This window comes from Humulus lupulus, chromosome 4 (assembly GCF_963169125.1).
Source record: "Humulus lupulus chromosome 4, drHumLupu1.1, whole genome shotgun sequence".
NCBI classification, from domain to species: domain Eukaryota; kingdom Viridiplantae; phylum Streptophyta; class Magnoliopsida; order Rosales; family Cannabaceae; genus Humulus; species Humulus lupulus.
Window position 1 is genome coordinate 9369924 of NC_084796.1, and position 14742 is coordinate 9384665.

The window sequence follows — 14742 nt, forward strand, 5'->3', positions numbered from 1 at the left end:
TTTAATTTAGTTTTAAAGAAAGGTTGATATTAATTATTAATTAAAGGAGAGCTAAATATTTTATAGTTAATACGAGTTGGAGAAACCTATAAAGTAAGGTATTGTATTCTTTCCAAGATATCCCAAGAAAAATACTTAGTTAAAAGCTTAAGGAGAGAAAGATTGTATTCACTTTTGTTTTATTTTAAGTTCTTAGTTAGAAAAAGGAAAGACAAACATTACATTCTTACTGTTTCACAACCATACTCACAGCTATACTACTGATGCTCCGAGCTTTGCCAATTCTTCCACCTGGGATGGCTTGTGGTGCATCCATTGTAGTCAATATTTGGGGTATTGACAAACCCCCAGAGATAACAATTTCTGTGCCACATTAAACCAAAAACTAAGTGGTCATAGTACACCATAAATGATTTTAAGAATCAGCACAGGATTGTCACAATGTTCGCTATAGTTAGAGCAGGCTTCTTGGTATTTTCGAGAAATTCTAAATGATTTAGGATGTCAAAAACTGGGTCCGTGATGGAAACAAAAATATGGATCCTGATTTTGGCATTCTAAACTAATCAAAATTTCTCGAAAACAAACATGAAACTTGCCTATGTGAACTAGAATGTGCAGTGTAGTTATGCAGTAGCCGTTCCCACAAATATTTTATGTAGAAAAGTGTATTGTACCAATCCCTTCTCGTACGGACAGATTGGGCCTGAGAACATCATTGGAGTTAATAAGAAATATGTCTCCAATATAGAGGTGGTTCGAAGGCACATAAACACAGCAGAGTTGTTCTTCGCCTAGGCTCCTCTGAAGAGCAACTATACTAGAAGTAATGAATCCAAATGCATACTCCCCAATACGTGGATGTTTTATAATAGCCACTTCCTTGAAAGCATTAGAGCTCTGGTCTATAATTAATAATGGCTTCAGTATAAGTTTCCAATTACATGCCCATGAACCCAATAAAGGCTTATTATAATTGAACGTACCTGGCGATATTGCTGCACTTATTTGCTTTGATGCAGCATAAATATAGCTCACAAGAGGCATTTTCTTGATGAACCATTCACCGAGAGTAAGAACCGAAGCTCCCAACCAGGATGACATGAAAACTCCAACCAAAAAGATGAAGGTGATGGAGGTAACAAATCCCAGACCTGCACGTACATTATTTTGAAAAATTATTTGAGAGGTTGAATAAAAAAGAAGTTGTACAAATATATGTGATTCTGTTTATTATTACGTACCGAAAATATTGATGCCCAGTTCATTGTAGATTGGAGAGAAGAAACCATCGACAAAGTGGATGAAACCCCATGTTACATAGAATGTGATAGCCATTGGAAGAAGTATGACACTGTAACAAGGTTCATAAATATGAACTTATTTCTACTATATATAAAAAAGTATATATATATATAATATAGGGAAGGAGTACAAAACATCTCTTTTTTGCAATATTGTTATATTATTTTTCTATTTTTTACACCTAGATACTAGATAGATATAACCAAATTTTTTATATAATAGTATAAATTGTAGATATTTAGAATATCATGCAAATTTATGCAAATTTTAAGAAATTATGAATAATTTAGGAAACTGAAAACGCTATTCAAAGTGTAAATTGTTATAGGTGTACACAAAAATAAAAAAGTACGCATGCAACAAATAGTTTAGACCCTGATTTCGATACTATAATTTATTCAAATTTTTTTGAAAATTTATAAAATATTCTAGATAATTATAATGTACATCATCCTATAAAAAAAATTGGAATAGAAAAATGATATATATATATATATATTTATATAAAACGAGCTGACTCACCATCCTGTCATAAACTTCTTCGAAGCCCAGCTGCGAATCACTTTAGAAAATGCCTACAAACAAACGAAGATTCTTAACATGATGTGTGTGTATGTATATATATATATATATGGCTCATCACACTAAAGAAAAGATCAATAATGTTGATCTAAACGACACTGTCAAATTCAATGTATACGAACATACATAATTGATGTATCATACTAACCCAAAGCTATACAAAATTAAAAGAAAGAAAGCAGAAGAAACCTCATGACCAGAGTGAATATGGGAAATGGGAGGAGGAGGAGGTAGAGAGGCTGCTCCTCCTCCTCCACCACCAACTGGTACAAGGAGGAGCTCTTCATCACCATCTCTCTCCCTCGTCCCCATATTATTCGACATTTTTATTTTTTATTTTTAATGTTTCACTTATTTATATTTCTCTTGTGATCGCCACTTAATAATCCTAGTTTGTTACATTGTTTAAAAAAATTGTAAATTTGAAGAGTTGGAACGATCGCTGCCGGAAAATGGGGATCAATGAAAACAGAATGAGAATACCTCAACTAAACGACGTAGTTTAGACCCATCTGTTTTCTTTTTGGGACAGATTTTGCAGGGTCGGCTTTCCAAGTCAATGCGTTTAATTATGGAGAATTTACAACCTTCCCACATAGACTAGAAATCATTTTTTTTTTCAGATTATATCTGATATAAGCAAACCTAAATTATTCAGACTTAATATTCTAAATACCATATTTTATATATATATATATTTTTAAATAAATGATTTTTTTGTTTAGATATTACAATTTAATTTAATTTATTTTTAATTTTAATTTTTGTTTACCTAAACCTCATCATTGGCACAAAATGAGACGGGATATTTTTTGCAATCAAGTGACTGAGTTTTGAAACCATTATATTTTATTTTTTTGTTAATTTATTTTATTATAAAACTCTCAAAATTTTAATGAATTTTTCTACTCCCATATGCACTATCATTCTATGAATATTATAAGACATTTATGAGGTGTTTGGTATGAGGGTTTAGTTTGGTGGGAAGAGAATGTCAAATCTAACTCATGTTTAGTCAATTTATTATTAATGACTTGAAGGTTTGTGTTTCCAAGTGAGTCTCATTTTTAGTTTGATTTGAGGGTAATCTTAACGCCTTTAAATACTTCAGTTTCATATTCCCTTAATCTAAACCCTCTTTAACTCTACTTCTACAAATCCAAATCTTATACCAAATACCCCTTAATATATAGACGTGCAATAGATCATTTTACATTTGGAGAACTATTCTCTGGGGTCGAGATGGTTCTAGGTGGAAAGTTGGAAGTGGTAAGGATATTGCGATATGCTTATTAGGCCGATGGATACCAAGAGGGAATGACCAATGCGCTATCTCCCCATGAGTTCTACCACTTTTATCTACCGTAGACTCGCTCATGCTTCATTTGAGCACTTGGAATGTCCCTTTAGTTGCACAATCTCTTATCAAAGAAGAGGTTGAAGCAATTCTTTTTATTCTACAGTGCGTCTCTGAAGACAAGGACTGGTTAGTTTGGCATCATGAGGATTCAGGGTCCTATTCAATTCGTAGTGGCTATTGGTTGGCAGTAAGAAATAAAGATTCGGGCCAAGATGAACCTTCTCAAGGCCCTTCAACTGGGTGGAAAAAACTTTGCTCCCTTTGTCTTCCTCTGAAAATTAAAGGATTTGACCAAAACTAGAGAAGAGTTTCTGGTGGGCCAGGTGGCTAGTTTTATGCTTGAGTTTACTCCTTTAGAGAGGATCAAAATGAAAACAATTAAGTGAACCACAGATAGGAAGATTGATGAGAATTTTTTAGCTGGATTAGCTAAGGATTATGCAGTGTCAGGTATGAGCTTATTGTGATATAAGGATCGGATTTGGAATCTGATGAACATTGGGATTAATTGGGAGATTCTAGATGAATCTCATACTACTCTCTTATTCTCTTCATCTAGGCATAATGGAAAATGTACAGAGTTTGATAGCCTTATATTGATGGCCTGTGATGGAGAGGGACATAATGGTGTATGTGACAAAGTTCTTAACCTGTTAGCAGGTCAAGACAGAGTATCAGAAACCAGTAAGGCTATTGTAGCCTTTGAGTATTCCATAATGGAAATAAGGAAACATCGCGATGGGTTTCGCAGTGGGGCTGCCTAGGATAGTGGGTTAGTGTTTAACGCCCAAACGTGACTTCCACTTAGCGGTGATTGTAGTATAGATCGGGCAGTCGATTCCACAAGGAGGCAAATAAATAAAGTTTTGAGATAAATAATATGAGGAAAATATAACAAATGATATTTTTGTTGTTTTTGAGATTTAAAGATTATAAATAAAGATAGAATAAAGTGTGATGTAACAATAGGTAACAAGTAGGAAGGATCAAGAGTCACCAATATGCATACTTATTTATTTAGATTTTTTATTCACAAAAATTACACAAATAGATAGTTCACATCCCAACTATTCATTTGGAAGATTTAACATTGAAGCACAAATATGTTTCACAAAAATGTATTCAAGTGATTATTATTCTTTACCATGGAAGGATGAGATAGATCTTATGAGAAATCTAAAAATGACATTATACCATTGGCAATAATGTAATAAAAGATTGGACATAAAACCTAAAACAAATATTACTTTTACTATTTATAAAATACATAAAAAGAGCACGACTAATTCTATATAGATTTAACAAAAGTAAATATATATGAATGAGATGGAGAAAATGATAAATATATTATCTATATTATTTTTACTAATTTGATAATACATAGAAAGTGCATGACAAAATCTATATATTATTAGTAAACATAAATATAGATAATAAGATGAAGAAGTAGAGATGAAAGAAAATAAATCACTAAAATATATAAACTTTAAGCACATGGTGAATCAAAAATACCAAACAAAGTCATAGTGCATACAGGATCTTCCAAACCTTCCTAAGAAGGTTAGCCTATTATGCTAGATATTCTCATGAAATTCTAGAGACAAAATATGAGAAATGAGACTAAAATTTGGTAGAGTTTTGCTACCTAAAAATTACATAGAAATTGTGAAGGAAGAGTCCCTATTTATAGAGGGAGAAAACGACTAAAAAGAAATTAAACAACAATTTGGGGTTTACAAAATAAATCTGAAATATTAATAATAAAATATGATTTTGAAAAATCAAATCTTATTATAAATATTAACTTAGTTATTTTGGTGTATGGTCAATATGCCATTTTTCTAAAGCACCAAAAAAGATGAGCTTTAAAGCTCAAAATAGCAATTTTGCAAGGCCTAATACCCACAGAATATGGGTTGAAGGTGGCTAGTGGCAGATGTGGGTTTTGACCCATTCCCAGCCAATGGGGAGGCGCCACGTGGCAGTGGCTGGGAGAGGAGAAGGCAGATGGGCTGGAGGTGCTTCGGATTGGGTTGCTGCGAGTTAGGCCTTTGTTTGGGGTGCTGGGCAGTTGGGCCTTCGTTGGGGGAGTTGGCTGAAGGCTTGGTGTGCTACGTTGGGCGTTGGAGGCTAAGGCATGCGGGTCGCTAGATGGAGGAGCTGGGCTGCTTTAGGCGAACTGGGCCTGTTGGGCTTGCTGAAAGAGGCTTCGGTGTTGAAGAAGCTTGGGTGCTTCAGGTGGTGAAGGAGGCAAGGGTTGTAGGGGACAAGTGGCGCAGCAGGGGCTTGGACAGCTGGCGGCTGGCTGATGGAGGAGAAGGGCTGGGCCTGGGCTATTTAGGCCAAAATTGGCCTAGGAAATATTACTTCAAAAATGCCACAATTCCACTATATTTTCAATTTTACTTCTTCCCTTCGTGCTTTCTTTTTTTCTTTGTTTCCAAGTGTTAAAATACACTTTATTTTCTACAAAATATAAATAAATTAAATTAAGAGTAAATATTTCCAATGTATGAATATATCACATTAATTCCATGAAAATATTAATTAAAACTTAATTTATTTTGACAATTAAAATCAACAAATGTGAATTTTTCACCACTAATCAGTTAGCGTGATTTGGATTTGGTCATTATGGACCAGTATCTAAAGTGAGTTCATTTTATCAGTAAGGACAAGTAACATAATTGATCAGTACATAGATCTCTATGTGAGAGAGATAGTGCGTCTTCATGGAATTCGAGGTCTATCTTATTAGATAAGAACTCAGTTATTACTTCCAGGTCTTGAGGAAGATTGCAGAAGGCCATGAATATATAAATGGAATTTAGTACAGTTGATTATCCTCAGACTGATGGTAAATCAGAGAGAGAGAGTTATTCAGTATCGGAGAGGCACTTTATGAAACGTTGTATAGTAAAAAGTGTATATCACCCATTCATTGGAGTGAGATGTTGATTTTGGATCCTGAGGTAGTTCAGGGGACCATTGAGATTATTAGAGGTTAGAGCTTGGATGCTCACTTCTCAGAGTAAATGGAAAAGTTTTGATGAATTGAAAAGCAGGAACATGGAGTTCCAAGTAGAAGATTGTATCTTCCTTAAAGTATCACCATGGAAAGGGGTGAGGAGATAAGGGCAAGTTGAGCCCTAGATTAATATGACAGTTTGAATCCTGGACAGGATCAATCAGGTTGCCTTTGGATTGGTTTTAGTTTTGGCACTGTCAGTTGTACACATTGTATTTTATATTTCCATGTTGAGGACATGGGTTAGAAGAGACTCACGTGTTGAGTTATAAGAATCTGAAGATTGAGGCTAAGTTATCCTGTGAGGAGTAGCAAGTTCAGATCTTAACGGAAAGAATAAGGTTATGGGAAGCAAAACTGTACCTTGGGTTAAGGTATGATTCAGAAATAGTGAGGTCGAGGGAACGACCTAGGACACTGGAATCAGTTGTGCGGAATTCTTATTCCAGTCAGTTCAGATAAATTTTGAGGACGAAATTTCTGCAAGGAGAGGATAGTTGTAATGCCCCAAAATCCCTAATAAGGTTTAGGACCTTAATTAGGAGGCTCGGAGGGCCATAATTGATTTGTTATGTTATTAAATGATTATATGCATGTTTATGTGAATTATATTATAATATGATGATAAATGCATGCATATGGGTCCATTTTTAATTTTAAGGGCATTTTGGTAAATTGGCCAGTTGAAGGCGTAATTGTGTATTTTCATGCATGTTGGTGAATTATGAATAATACTACATTATATGTGGATTTGTTCGAGCCATTCGGCATGAGACAATATTTGAATGCAAGTTATCAGTCTTGTCATAACGGGGTTAATTTTGGGGTTCGGGGTAATTTGAGGATTAGAACATTACCGGGAATTAAAGTGTAATGGGATATGATTTATTAGTATTTGAGGATATTGAGAATAACTTGAATTTGAGGGTGTTAATTATGATTAACGAAATAGGCAGGAAATGACAATTTTGCCCTTGGTAGCTGTTTAGGGTTTTAATTAGGCTTAGGGGCAATATGGTCTTTTCACCCTAAGGTTATATTTAGCCATTAGAAAGCTATAGAATTTGTAAAACAGAGCATCGTCTTCTCTTTCAATTGATCATCATTTTCTCTTCCTTTTTCTTTTTCTTTTGAATTTTGAAGCACTTTTGAGGAACCAAGCTTTGATGATCTAGGGTTATGTTCTACCATTGAAGAGGGTGTGATTATGAGATTAAGGTGAATTTCTAGCCATTAAAACTATGGTTCTTGCTCTGTTTTTCTTATTGAGTTTCAGCTGGATTTTTGAGTTGGATAATGGGAATTGATGGGAGTTTTTGGCTAGGGTTACTTGGGTTATGATGCCTAGGGCTTTTGTATATGGTTTTTGGGTTCATTTAGGAGTTTAATTGAGGTTTGGAAGCTTGTTTTTCAGGTTGGAAATGGAAAACTCGAAGGAGGGAAAAACCAGGGCTGATTAGCCTGGTCCTAGCGCTACAGCGCCCAAGGGAGGGTGCTACAGTGCTAGCCAGGGCAAATCAATCCATGTTTCTACCCTGTTTTCCCTGATGCATATTTTGGGCTCTTTTGAGGGCTTTGGCTCGGGGTTTCAATTCCTAAGGCTCGAGATCGAATCAACTCACCGTTTAGGTACAATTCGGGGTCCCGGGAGTGAGGTTTAGGTCAAGACCCTTTCATTGTTGATTTCATTAATTGGAGGTTATATTTGGTTATGACTAGGTGACCACTAAGGGATCAAAGGATCGATCGTTCTCAAGGTTTGTTCAATTGTTATTTCTCGCTCGAACCAGAGGTAAGAAAACTGCACCCAGTATGTGATGCATGTGATGCATGAGAAACATGTGATTAGGGCATGCCATGAATGTTGAATATGAGGTTGTTCAGAGCTTGAGTCTCTGCATTTGTGCATGATCATAATTATGCTAGTGATTGTTAAGTAAGCATGTTGAATGCCCTACATTTGGATATTTGACATATGATATATGTCTGGTTGCATTGCTTACTTGTGCATGGCGCTGACTCATTAGTCAGAATCGGCAATGGTGTCGGTATTAACTGTGAAGCTGTGACTCATTAGTCAAGTTCGGCAGTAGTACTGAGCACTGGTCGTATGGTATTGACTCATAAGTCAAGAACGGTCTTAGCGTGTTTAAAACAAGCTGAAAAGATTAGATCCAATCGACATCAGCATTGAATGACTCATCATGAGCATTAATGCCAGACCGACCTCAAGTTCGATGAAAACTAAAAGCGCTTATCTAACCTAAGGCTAGTCACTTAGAGCCAAGGCTGGAAGGCCCAGGTGACTGCATCGTCACATGGCTATGGGTGTTGAGCCCACGTAGTGACTCACTCATCAGTCACTCATCTGGTTTAAGTTAGTGACTTACTCATCAGTCACTCATTTGATTAGGGCTATACGCCCCAACATGGTTAACAGAACCTCAAGTGTTAAATCACTCATCTGATTAGGGCTACACGCCCCATCATGGTTAACAGAACCTCAAGTGTTAAATCATTCATCTGATTAGGGCTATATGCCCCATCATGGTTAACAGAACCTCAAAGTGTTAAATCACTCATCTGATTAGGATTGACTTGATAGTCATCCATTCAGGAGGGCAGGATCCCCCATCATTATCTGAACCTATTAGTATGCATGAATAGGACTATTATTGCTAGGCATGCACATGATGATTAGTAACATGTTATTACTGTTCATGAGCATATTGAGTTTTCTTGCTGAGCTTCGGCTCACGGGTGCTATGTGGTGCAGGTAAAGGCAAAAGAAAGCTGGACCATCCTTGAGTTGGAGAGCTTAGGTGATGATGTGTACATATGTGGTTGCTCGACTGCCACGGCCAAGGGTTGAAAGAGGAACTAGGGTTAAACCCTGTTTTGCCGCTTAGGTCGGCTTGTTGTAAATATTTTGTTCTAATTAACCTTTAAATTATATATTTTGGATCCCAATGTATACAGTAAACATTTTAGTGAAACGTTGTATCTTAACCAAAATTTTTAACCCTAAACCGCTAATCATACTTAGTTATACGATTATGGCCAAATGACTCGATTGGCGAGTTTAACACTGTTCAAAATGCACACTGTAACGGTTCCTGGAGTATAGGGCGTTTTACTTACTATGGGTGTGTTTGAGAAAGTCATGACTATCATTTGAAGGATTTTGTATAGGTGAAATGAATTTGTCAATGAGGACAAATTGATGCAAGATGTGATTATTATTCCTTATGGCCCTTGATTTCCACCAACAATATATATGTGCTAACTCTACTTAGGTCATTTTCTCTTCTCATAGCAATCAAACTATCCAATGTTGGTGTCCTTCGCCTGCTTCTAAGCTTAAAGATATTGTAGATTCCGTAATCAACAAAAAATTGGAGAAGGTTGGCATTGGAATGTCCTTGAGAGATCACCACAACATTATTATTATCTTGGCCACTTGGCCTCATTATATGGCCACATATAGCCCTTTGATTGCTGAAGCCTTCAAAATTCTCCAGAGCCTACAACTGTGAAGAAGCCTGAATTATCTGAATGTCATTGTGGAGTTGACTGTCTTCGTGTTATTCAAGTAATCCAAAACAAGCGATCTGACCACTCTAATTTAGGTCGCATTGTTAGTGATATCATTGTAATTTGTAATGACTTTTTTTAAATTACTTTCTGTCATTGCCTTAGATGTGCTAATGGAGTCGCTCACTCTCTGGCAAAATTGACACTTTCTTCAGATTATCATCATGTACGGTGGTCTGGCCATCCCCACTATATTGATTCTATTATTCAAGTTGAGTCTGCTATCAATGATACTTTATATTTTAGGGAAATCTCACCTCAAAGGAGACTGAGGAGAACAATTTTCATTTATACCGATTTAGTTAATACAAAGCAAAACACCTCAGCCATTGGCTGTATTACACGTATCATTGAATTCTAACAGAAAAGAGGTATCAAGAATACCAAATATAAATAATATTGTTACAGCAATATAATCAAATTCTAACAAATTTGTTTTGCAATCAAATCATTTATTTGCTAGATGTCTTATTTCCTAACAACACCCCTCAAAAGAAAGGGTGATGTTGTCACTCTGAGTTTTTCAATCAAGAACTTGAAGCGAGTGGGAGATAATCCCTTAGTTAGACAGTCAGCAACTTGATCATGTGAATGGACATACCAAATTTCTAACTTCTTCTGGAGCACTTTATCTCATACGAAATGCACATCCAGTTCAATGTGTTTCTTTCTTGCATGGTAGACTGGATTAAAGGCTAAAGCACTTGCACTCATATTGTCACACCAGATTACTGGGACAACAGGCATAACAAACTTCAATTATTGTAATAAACTTTGCAGCCAAGATATCTCTACTGCTAGGTGAGCTAGTGCTCGATATTCGAACTCTGTGCTTGATCGAGCCACCACTGATTGTTTCTTGGATGACCAGTAAACAAGAGAATCACAAAGAAAAACACAGTACCTCGCTACTGATCTACGGTCATCTGGGCAGCAGACCTAATTTGCATTTGAAAAGTCAGTTAGTGCAAGTCTGTCACTAGGTGAGATGTGAATCCCATGATGAATTGCTCCTTTTAAATATCTTAGTACTCTCTTGGCAGCATTCCAATGGATATTGGTGGGACACTTGAGGAACTGATTGAGTTTATCTACTGCATAGGAAATATCTAGCATGGCGTGGCTGAGGTATTTTAAAGCTCCAATCACACTCCTGTAACTGGTTGCATTTTTAAGAGAATCAACATCTGATATGGATAATGGTTTACCTGCTATCATGTGAGTGGGTACTGGTTTTAAGTTTTCCATATCCATCTTTTGCAGCAGCTGCAACGTCCTTCTAATCCAGGACCGTTATACTGTGTAATTAAATAGTGCTTAACTCGCTAAACGAGTCATTTGGACTTAAACCGTGTAATTGAAACTAACCACAGGTTTGGGTACAAAAAATTTCGGTCAAAAGTCAATCATTTCATTAAAACGCTTAATCTGAATACATGGGATCCCAATAGATTTTAAAATGGTTACAAACCCAAAATGTATACAAAAGCCGACCTAGGTGGCAAAATCAGGGTCCAACCCTAGTTCCAACTGATAGCCTCAGTCGTGGCGGACAAGTGGGCCGCATATGTACACTCCGCCCCTAAAGCTCTCCAACTTATGGCTGGTCCAGCTTTTCCTTTTCTTTACTTACACCATTTAGCACCTGTGAGCCAAGGCTCATCAAGAAAATATACTCATGCTTATAAGCAATATATTTACATATCACATAATCACAAATAGCATGCCTACCAGTAATAACCCTACTCATGCATGTTTTCATTCCATATAAGTTTATATAAAGTCACACAAAGGAAGACATAGTCTCCCATCTGGAACTCCACGTTCATGCCTTTGGGATCTGCATAACTTTTATGTCTGCTTTAAGAAGCGAGCATCCGAGCTCTAATCTTCTCAATGGCTTCATTGGTCCTCTGAACTGCCTTAGGACCCAAGTATCTCATTTCTCCTATCTCATCCCAATGAATGGGAGATTTTCATTTCCTACCATACAACATCTCATAAGGTGCCACCCCAATGGTCGACTGATAGCTGTTGTTGTAGAAAAACTCTATCAAAGGTAGATACTTACTCTAAGACCCACCAAAGTCAAGCACACATGCTCGCAGCATGTCTTCTAATATCTAGATTGTCCTATCAGATTGTCCATCTATCTGAGGATAATAAGCAGTACTGAACTTCAACTGTGTTCCCATAGCCTTCTGTAAACTTCCCCAGAACTTGGAAGTGAAAGTGGGGTCTCAATCTGACACGATCGACCTCGGTGCTCCATGGAGGCACACAATCTCTCTCACATAGAGATTTGCGTACTGGTCAACTGTATAGGTAGTCCTCACTGGTAAGAAGTGAGCTGACTTGGTGTAGCGATCTACAATAACCCATACTGAATCATGTTGACCCATAGTTCTGGGTAACCCCACCACGAAATCCATCATGATGTCCTCCCATTTCCACTCTCGAATATCCAGAGGCTGCAATAGCCCTGCTGGCCTTTGATGCTCAACCTTGACTTGTTGACATGTCAAGCACTTAGCTACATACTCTACCCCATCCCTCTTCATCCCAGGCCACCAATACAATGATCTCACATCCTGATACATCTTCGTGGTGCCTGGATGCCAAGAGTAAGGAGTAGTATGAAATTCATCCAGAATCTCCCGCCTCATAGCAGTGTCTAACGGAACGCATATCCGACCTTTGTATCTCAACAAGCTCATCTCTGACACTGTATAATCTCTGGACACTCCAGCTAAAACATCTTCTGTAATGCCCTAAACTCCAGGGACTGTTATGGTGCGCATTATAAACAGTGCTAAATTTGCCAATCGAGTCATTTGGCCATAATCGTGTAACTAAGTATGATTAGCGGTTTAGGGATTAAAATTTTTGGTTAAGATATAACGTTTCATTAGAACGTTTACTGTATACATTGGGATCCCAAAAATATAATTTAAAGATCTATTACAAGAAAATATTTACAACCTGTAATGACCCACTACTCTAGACTCTTGGACCATTAACGAAACTATACATACAAATTCTTACTAAAACTTACATTTGCGAAAATACCATAATTTTATTAGAAAACTTATAGAAATAAGAGTTACTTACATAAATACCAAGAAGGATATGGGATCCCATTGTTTGAAAAACAAAACATAACATGATTTATAAAATAAAGGGATGACATAGTAAGTGCGGAAAATACATATAAAGACCATAAACAAATGACTACATCCTCGAAATCGAACTCTCGACTCCTTGACTCCATTCATCATCGATACACAATCTCCAAGCATCCACGATCCTTACCGCCACTAATAGCTATTTTCCTGCACATTTAAACAAAAAGGAATGAGCCTAATGCCCAGCAAGGAAAAATCTAACACATACTTCACATACATACATTTCATAATAAACATAAAAACATATCATAACACTTATCATAACATAAGAAACATAAGATAACATATAGAACATATAACATATGCATTTCTATCCTATTTTCCTTACCCAAGTTACCGGGATATGTGGACAGCGTTGGGACTTTGGAACACTCCTAATAACCATTATGAAAAAGAGTGAGTCTAATGAAGAAAAAGAGATGAAAAGGAATGGGAAGACTAAACCATTGAGAAACATACTTACCGAAACTTATGTGCTCAAGAACTTAGATTTCCTAACCAAAATAAGAATGAGGTTAGAAGACTGAGTAGAAGGCTATGAGAAAGAAAATAACATAAAACCAATGAACTAGAGTTTTGGGTTACCTTAAAGACTTGTAAGACCAATCTACACCACAAACCGAAATACTATAAAACCTTACTTCCCAAAGTGTTTGATAAGCTTATGAGGATCAAGCTTATGATTTCCCCAAACCAGGTGTTTACACTTTCACACTCACTTAGCACTTGCAGCCTCTGAACTTAGAGCAAAAGATGAATAATGGCTGGGTACTAGGTCCTATTTATAGAGTTTAGGAATGAAAGGATCTTGATTTTACTTGAATAAAAATAATAGCTTTTTAGGTGAAAATAATTTGAATAATCGTTCAGCAGAGGCTGAAGACTCGTTCAAAAAGATGCTGGACTTATCAAGAGGTTGAATGGCTGAATGGAAAAAGAATTCAAAAACTTTCAAAACATACTGAAGGAGGCGATATATCGCCCCCTGTAGGCGATATATCGCCTGGGCCAGTATGCCCGAGGCAGTCGTGCATCGTCTCGTGTTTTCCGTATCTACGTGCTGCGATATATCGCCCCCTATAGCTGCGATATATCGGCACACGCTGATTAATTAAACACGAAATTACACATTTTTAGCTAAGTTTGAATGGAGTAAACAGCCTTGACTAAGCCCTCAACGTATTCAAAGCTGCTGACTGACCTTATAGCATTCAAACTTTTACCCTTATTAAATTAAATCCTCAAAATACTTAATCATTAATCACCCATTCATAACATGTGCTTAAAATCCTATTGGTCATTATCTAAACCTTATAGTATAATAAATATTACCCTTAATATCAATCATATAATCAAACCTTAGGTTAACATTAATATTCTTAAACTATAGGTTAAACTTAAAAAATCTATAAGTACTACTATGAGTGTCCAAATAATTCCCGGTCTGAACCAAAAATCCACAGTTACAAAGATAATACTATACATACTATAATACTACTAAATAATTAGCTAAGTAAAGTTCTTGGACTCTACACAACCAGTCGACCTAAGCGGAAAAATAGGGTTTAATCCTAGTTCTTCTTTCAACCCTCGGCCGTGGCGGTCGAGTAGCTGCATATGTACACATTGTCACCTAAGCTCTCCAACTCAAGGATGGTCCACCAACACATAGCACCACATAGCACTCG

At 36.6% G+C, this 14742-nt stretch overlaps 1 protein-coding gene across 1 annotated transcript; it reads right to left on the reverse strand.

Annotated features, from left to right (window-relative positions):
* Window positions 1-226: 226 nt before the first annotated feature.
* LOC133831866 (protein LIKE COV 1-like) lies at window positions 227-2199 on the reverse strand. Its single transcript, XM_062262274.1, has 6 exons — window positions 2077-2199; window positions 1828-1880; window positions 1245-1354; window positions 987-1154; window positions 678-905; window positions 227-363 (listed from the first exon to the last, which is right to left on the reverse strand). Exons 1-6 carry the CDS (start codon window positions 2197-2199, stop codon window positions 227-229), a joined length of 819 nt encoding a protein of 272 aa, XP_062118258.1.
* Between the last annotated feature and the right edge of the window lie 12543 nt (window positions 2200-14742).

What these genes read in the sequence shown, in the direction of transcription:
- LOC133831866 (XM_062262274.1), bottom strand. Translation starts at nt 2,199, where the DNA reads ATGGGGACGAGGGAGAGAGATGGTGATGAAGAGCTCCTCCTTGTACCA. An exon ending in ATATTCACTCTGGTCATGAG is followed by an intron (nt 1,881 to 2,076) that starts GTTTCTTCTGCT and finishes GTTTGTTTGTAG; the next exon opens with GCATTTTCTAAAGTGATTCG. An exon ending in AAGTGCAGCAATATCGCCAG is followed by an intron (nt 906 to 986) that starts GTACGTTCAATT and finishes TATTAATTATAG; the next exon opens with ACCAGAGCTCTAATGCTTTC.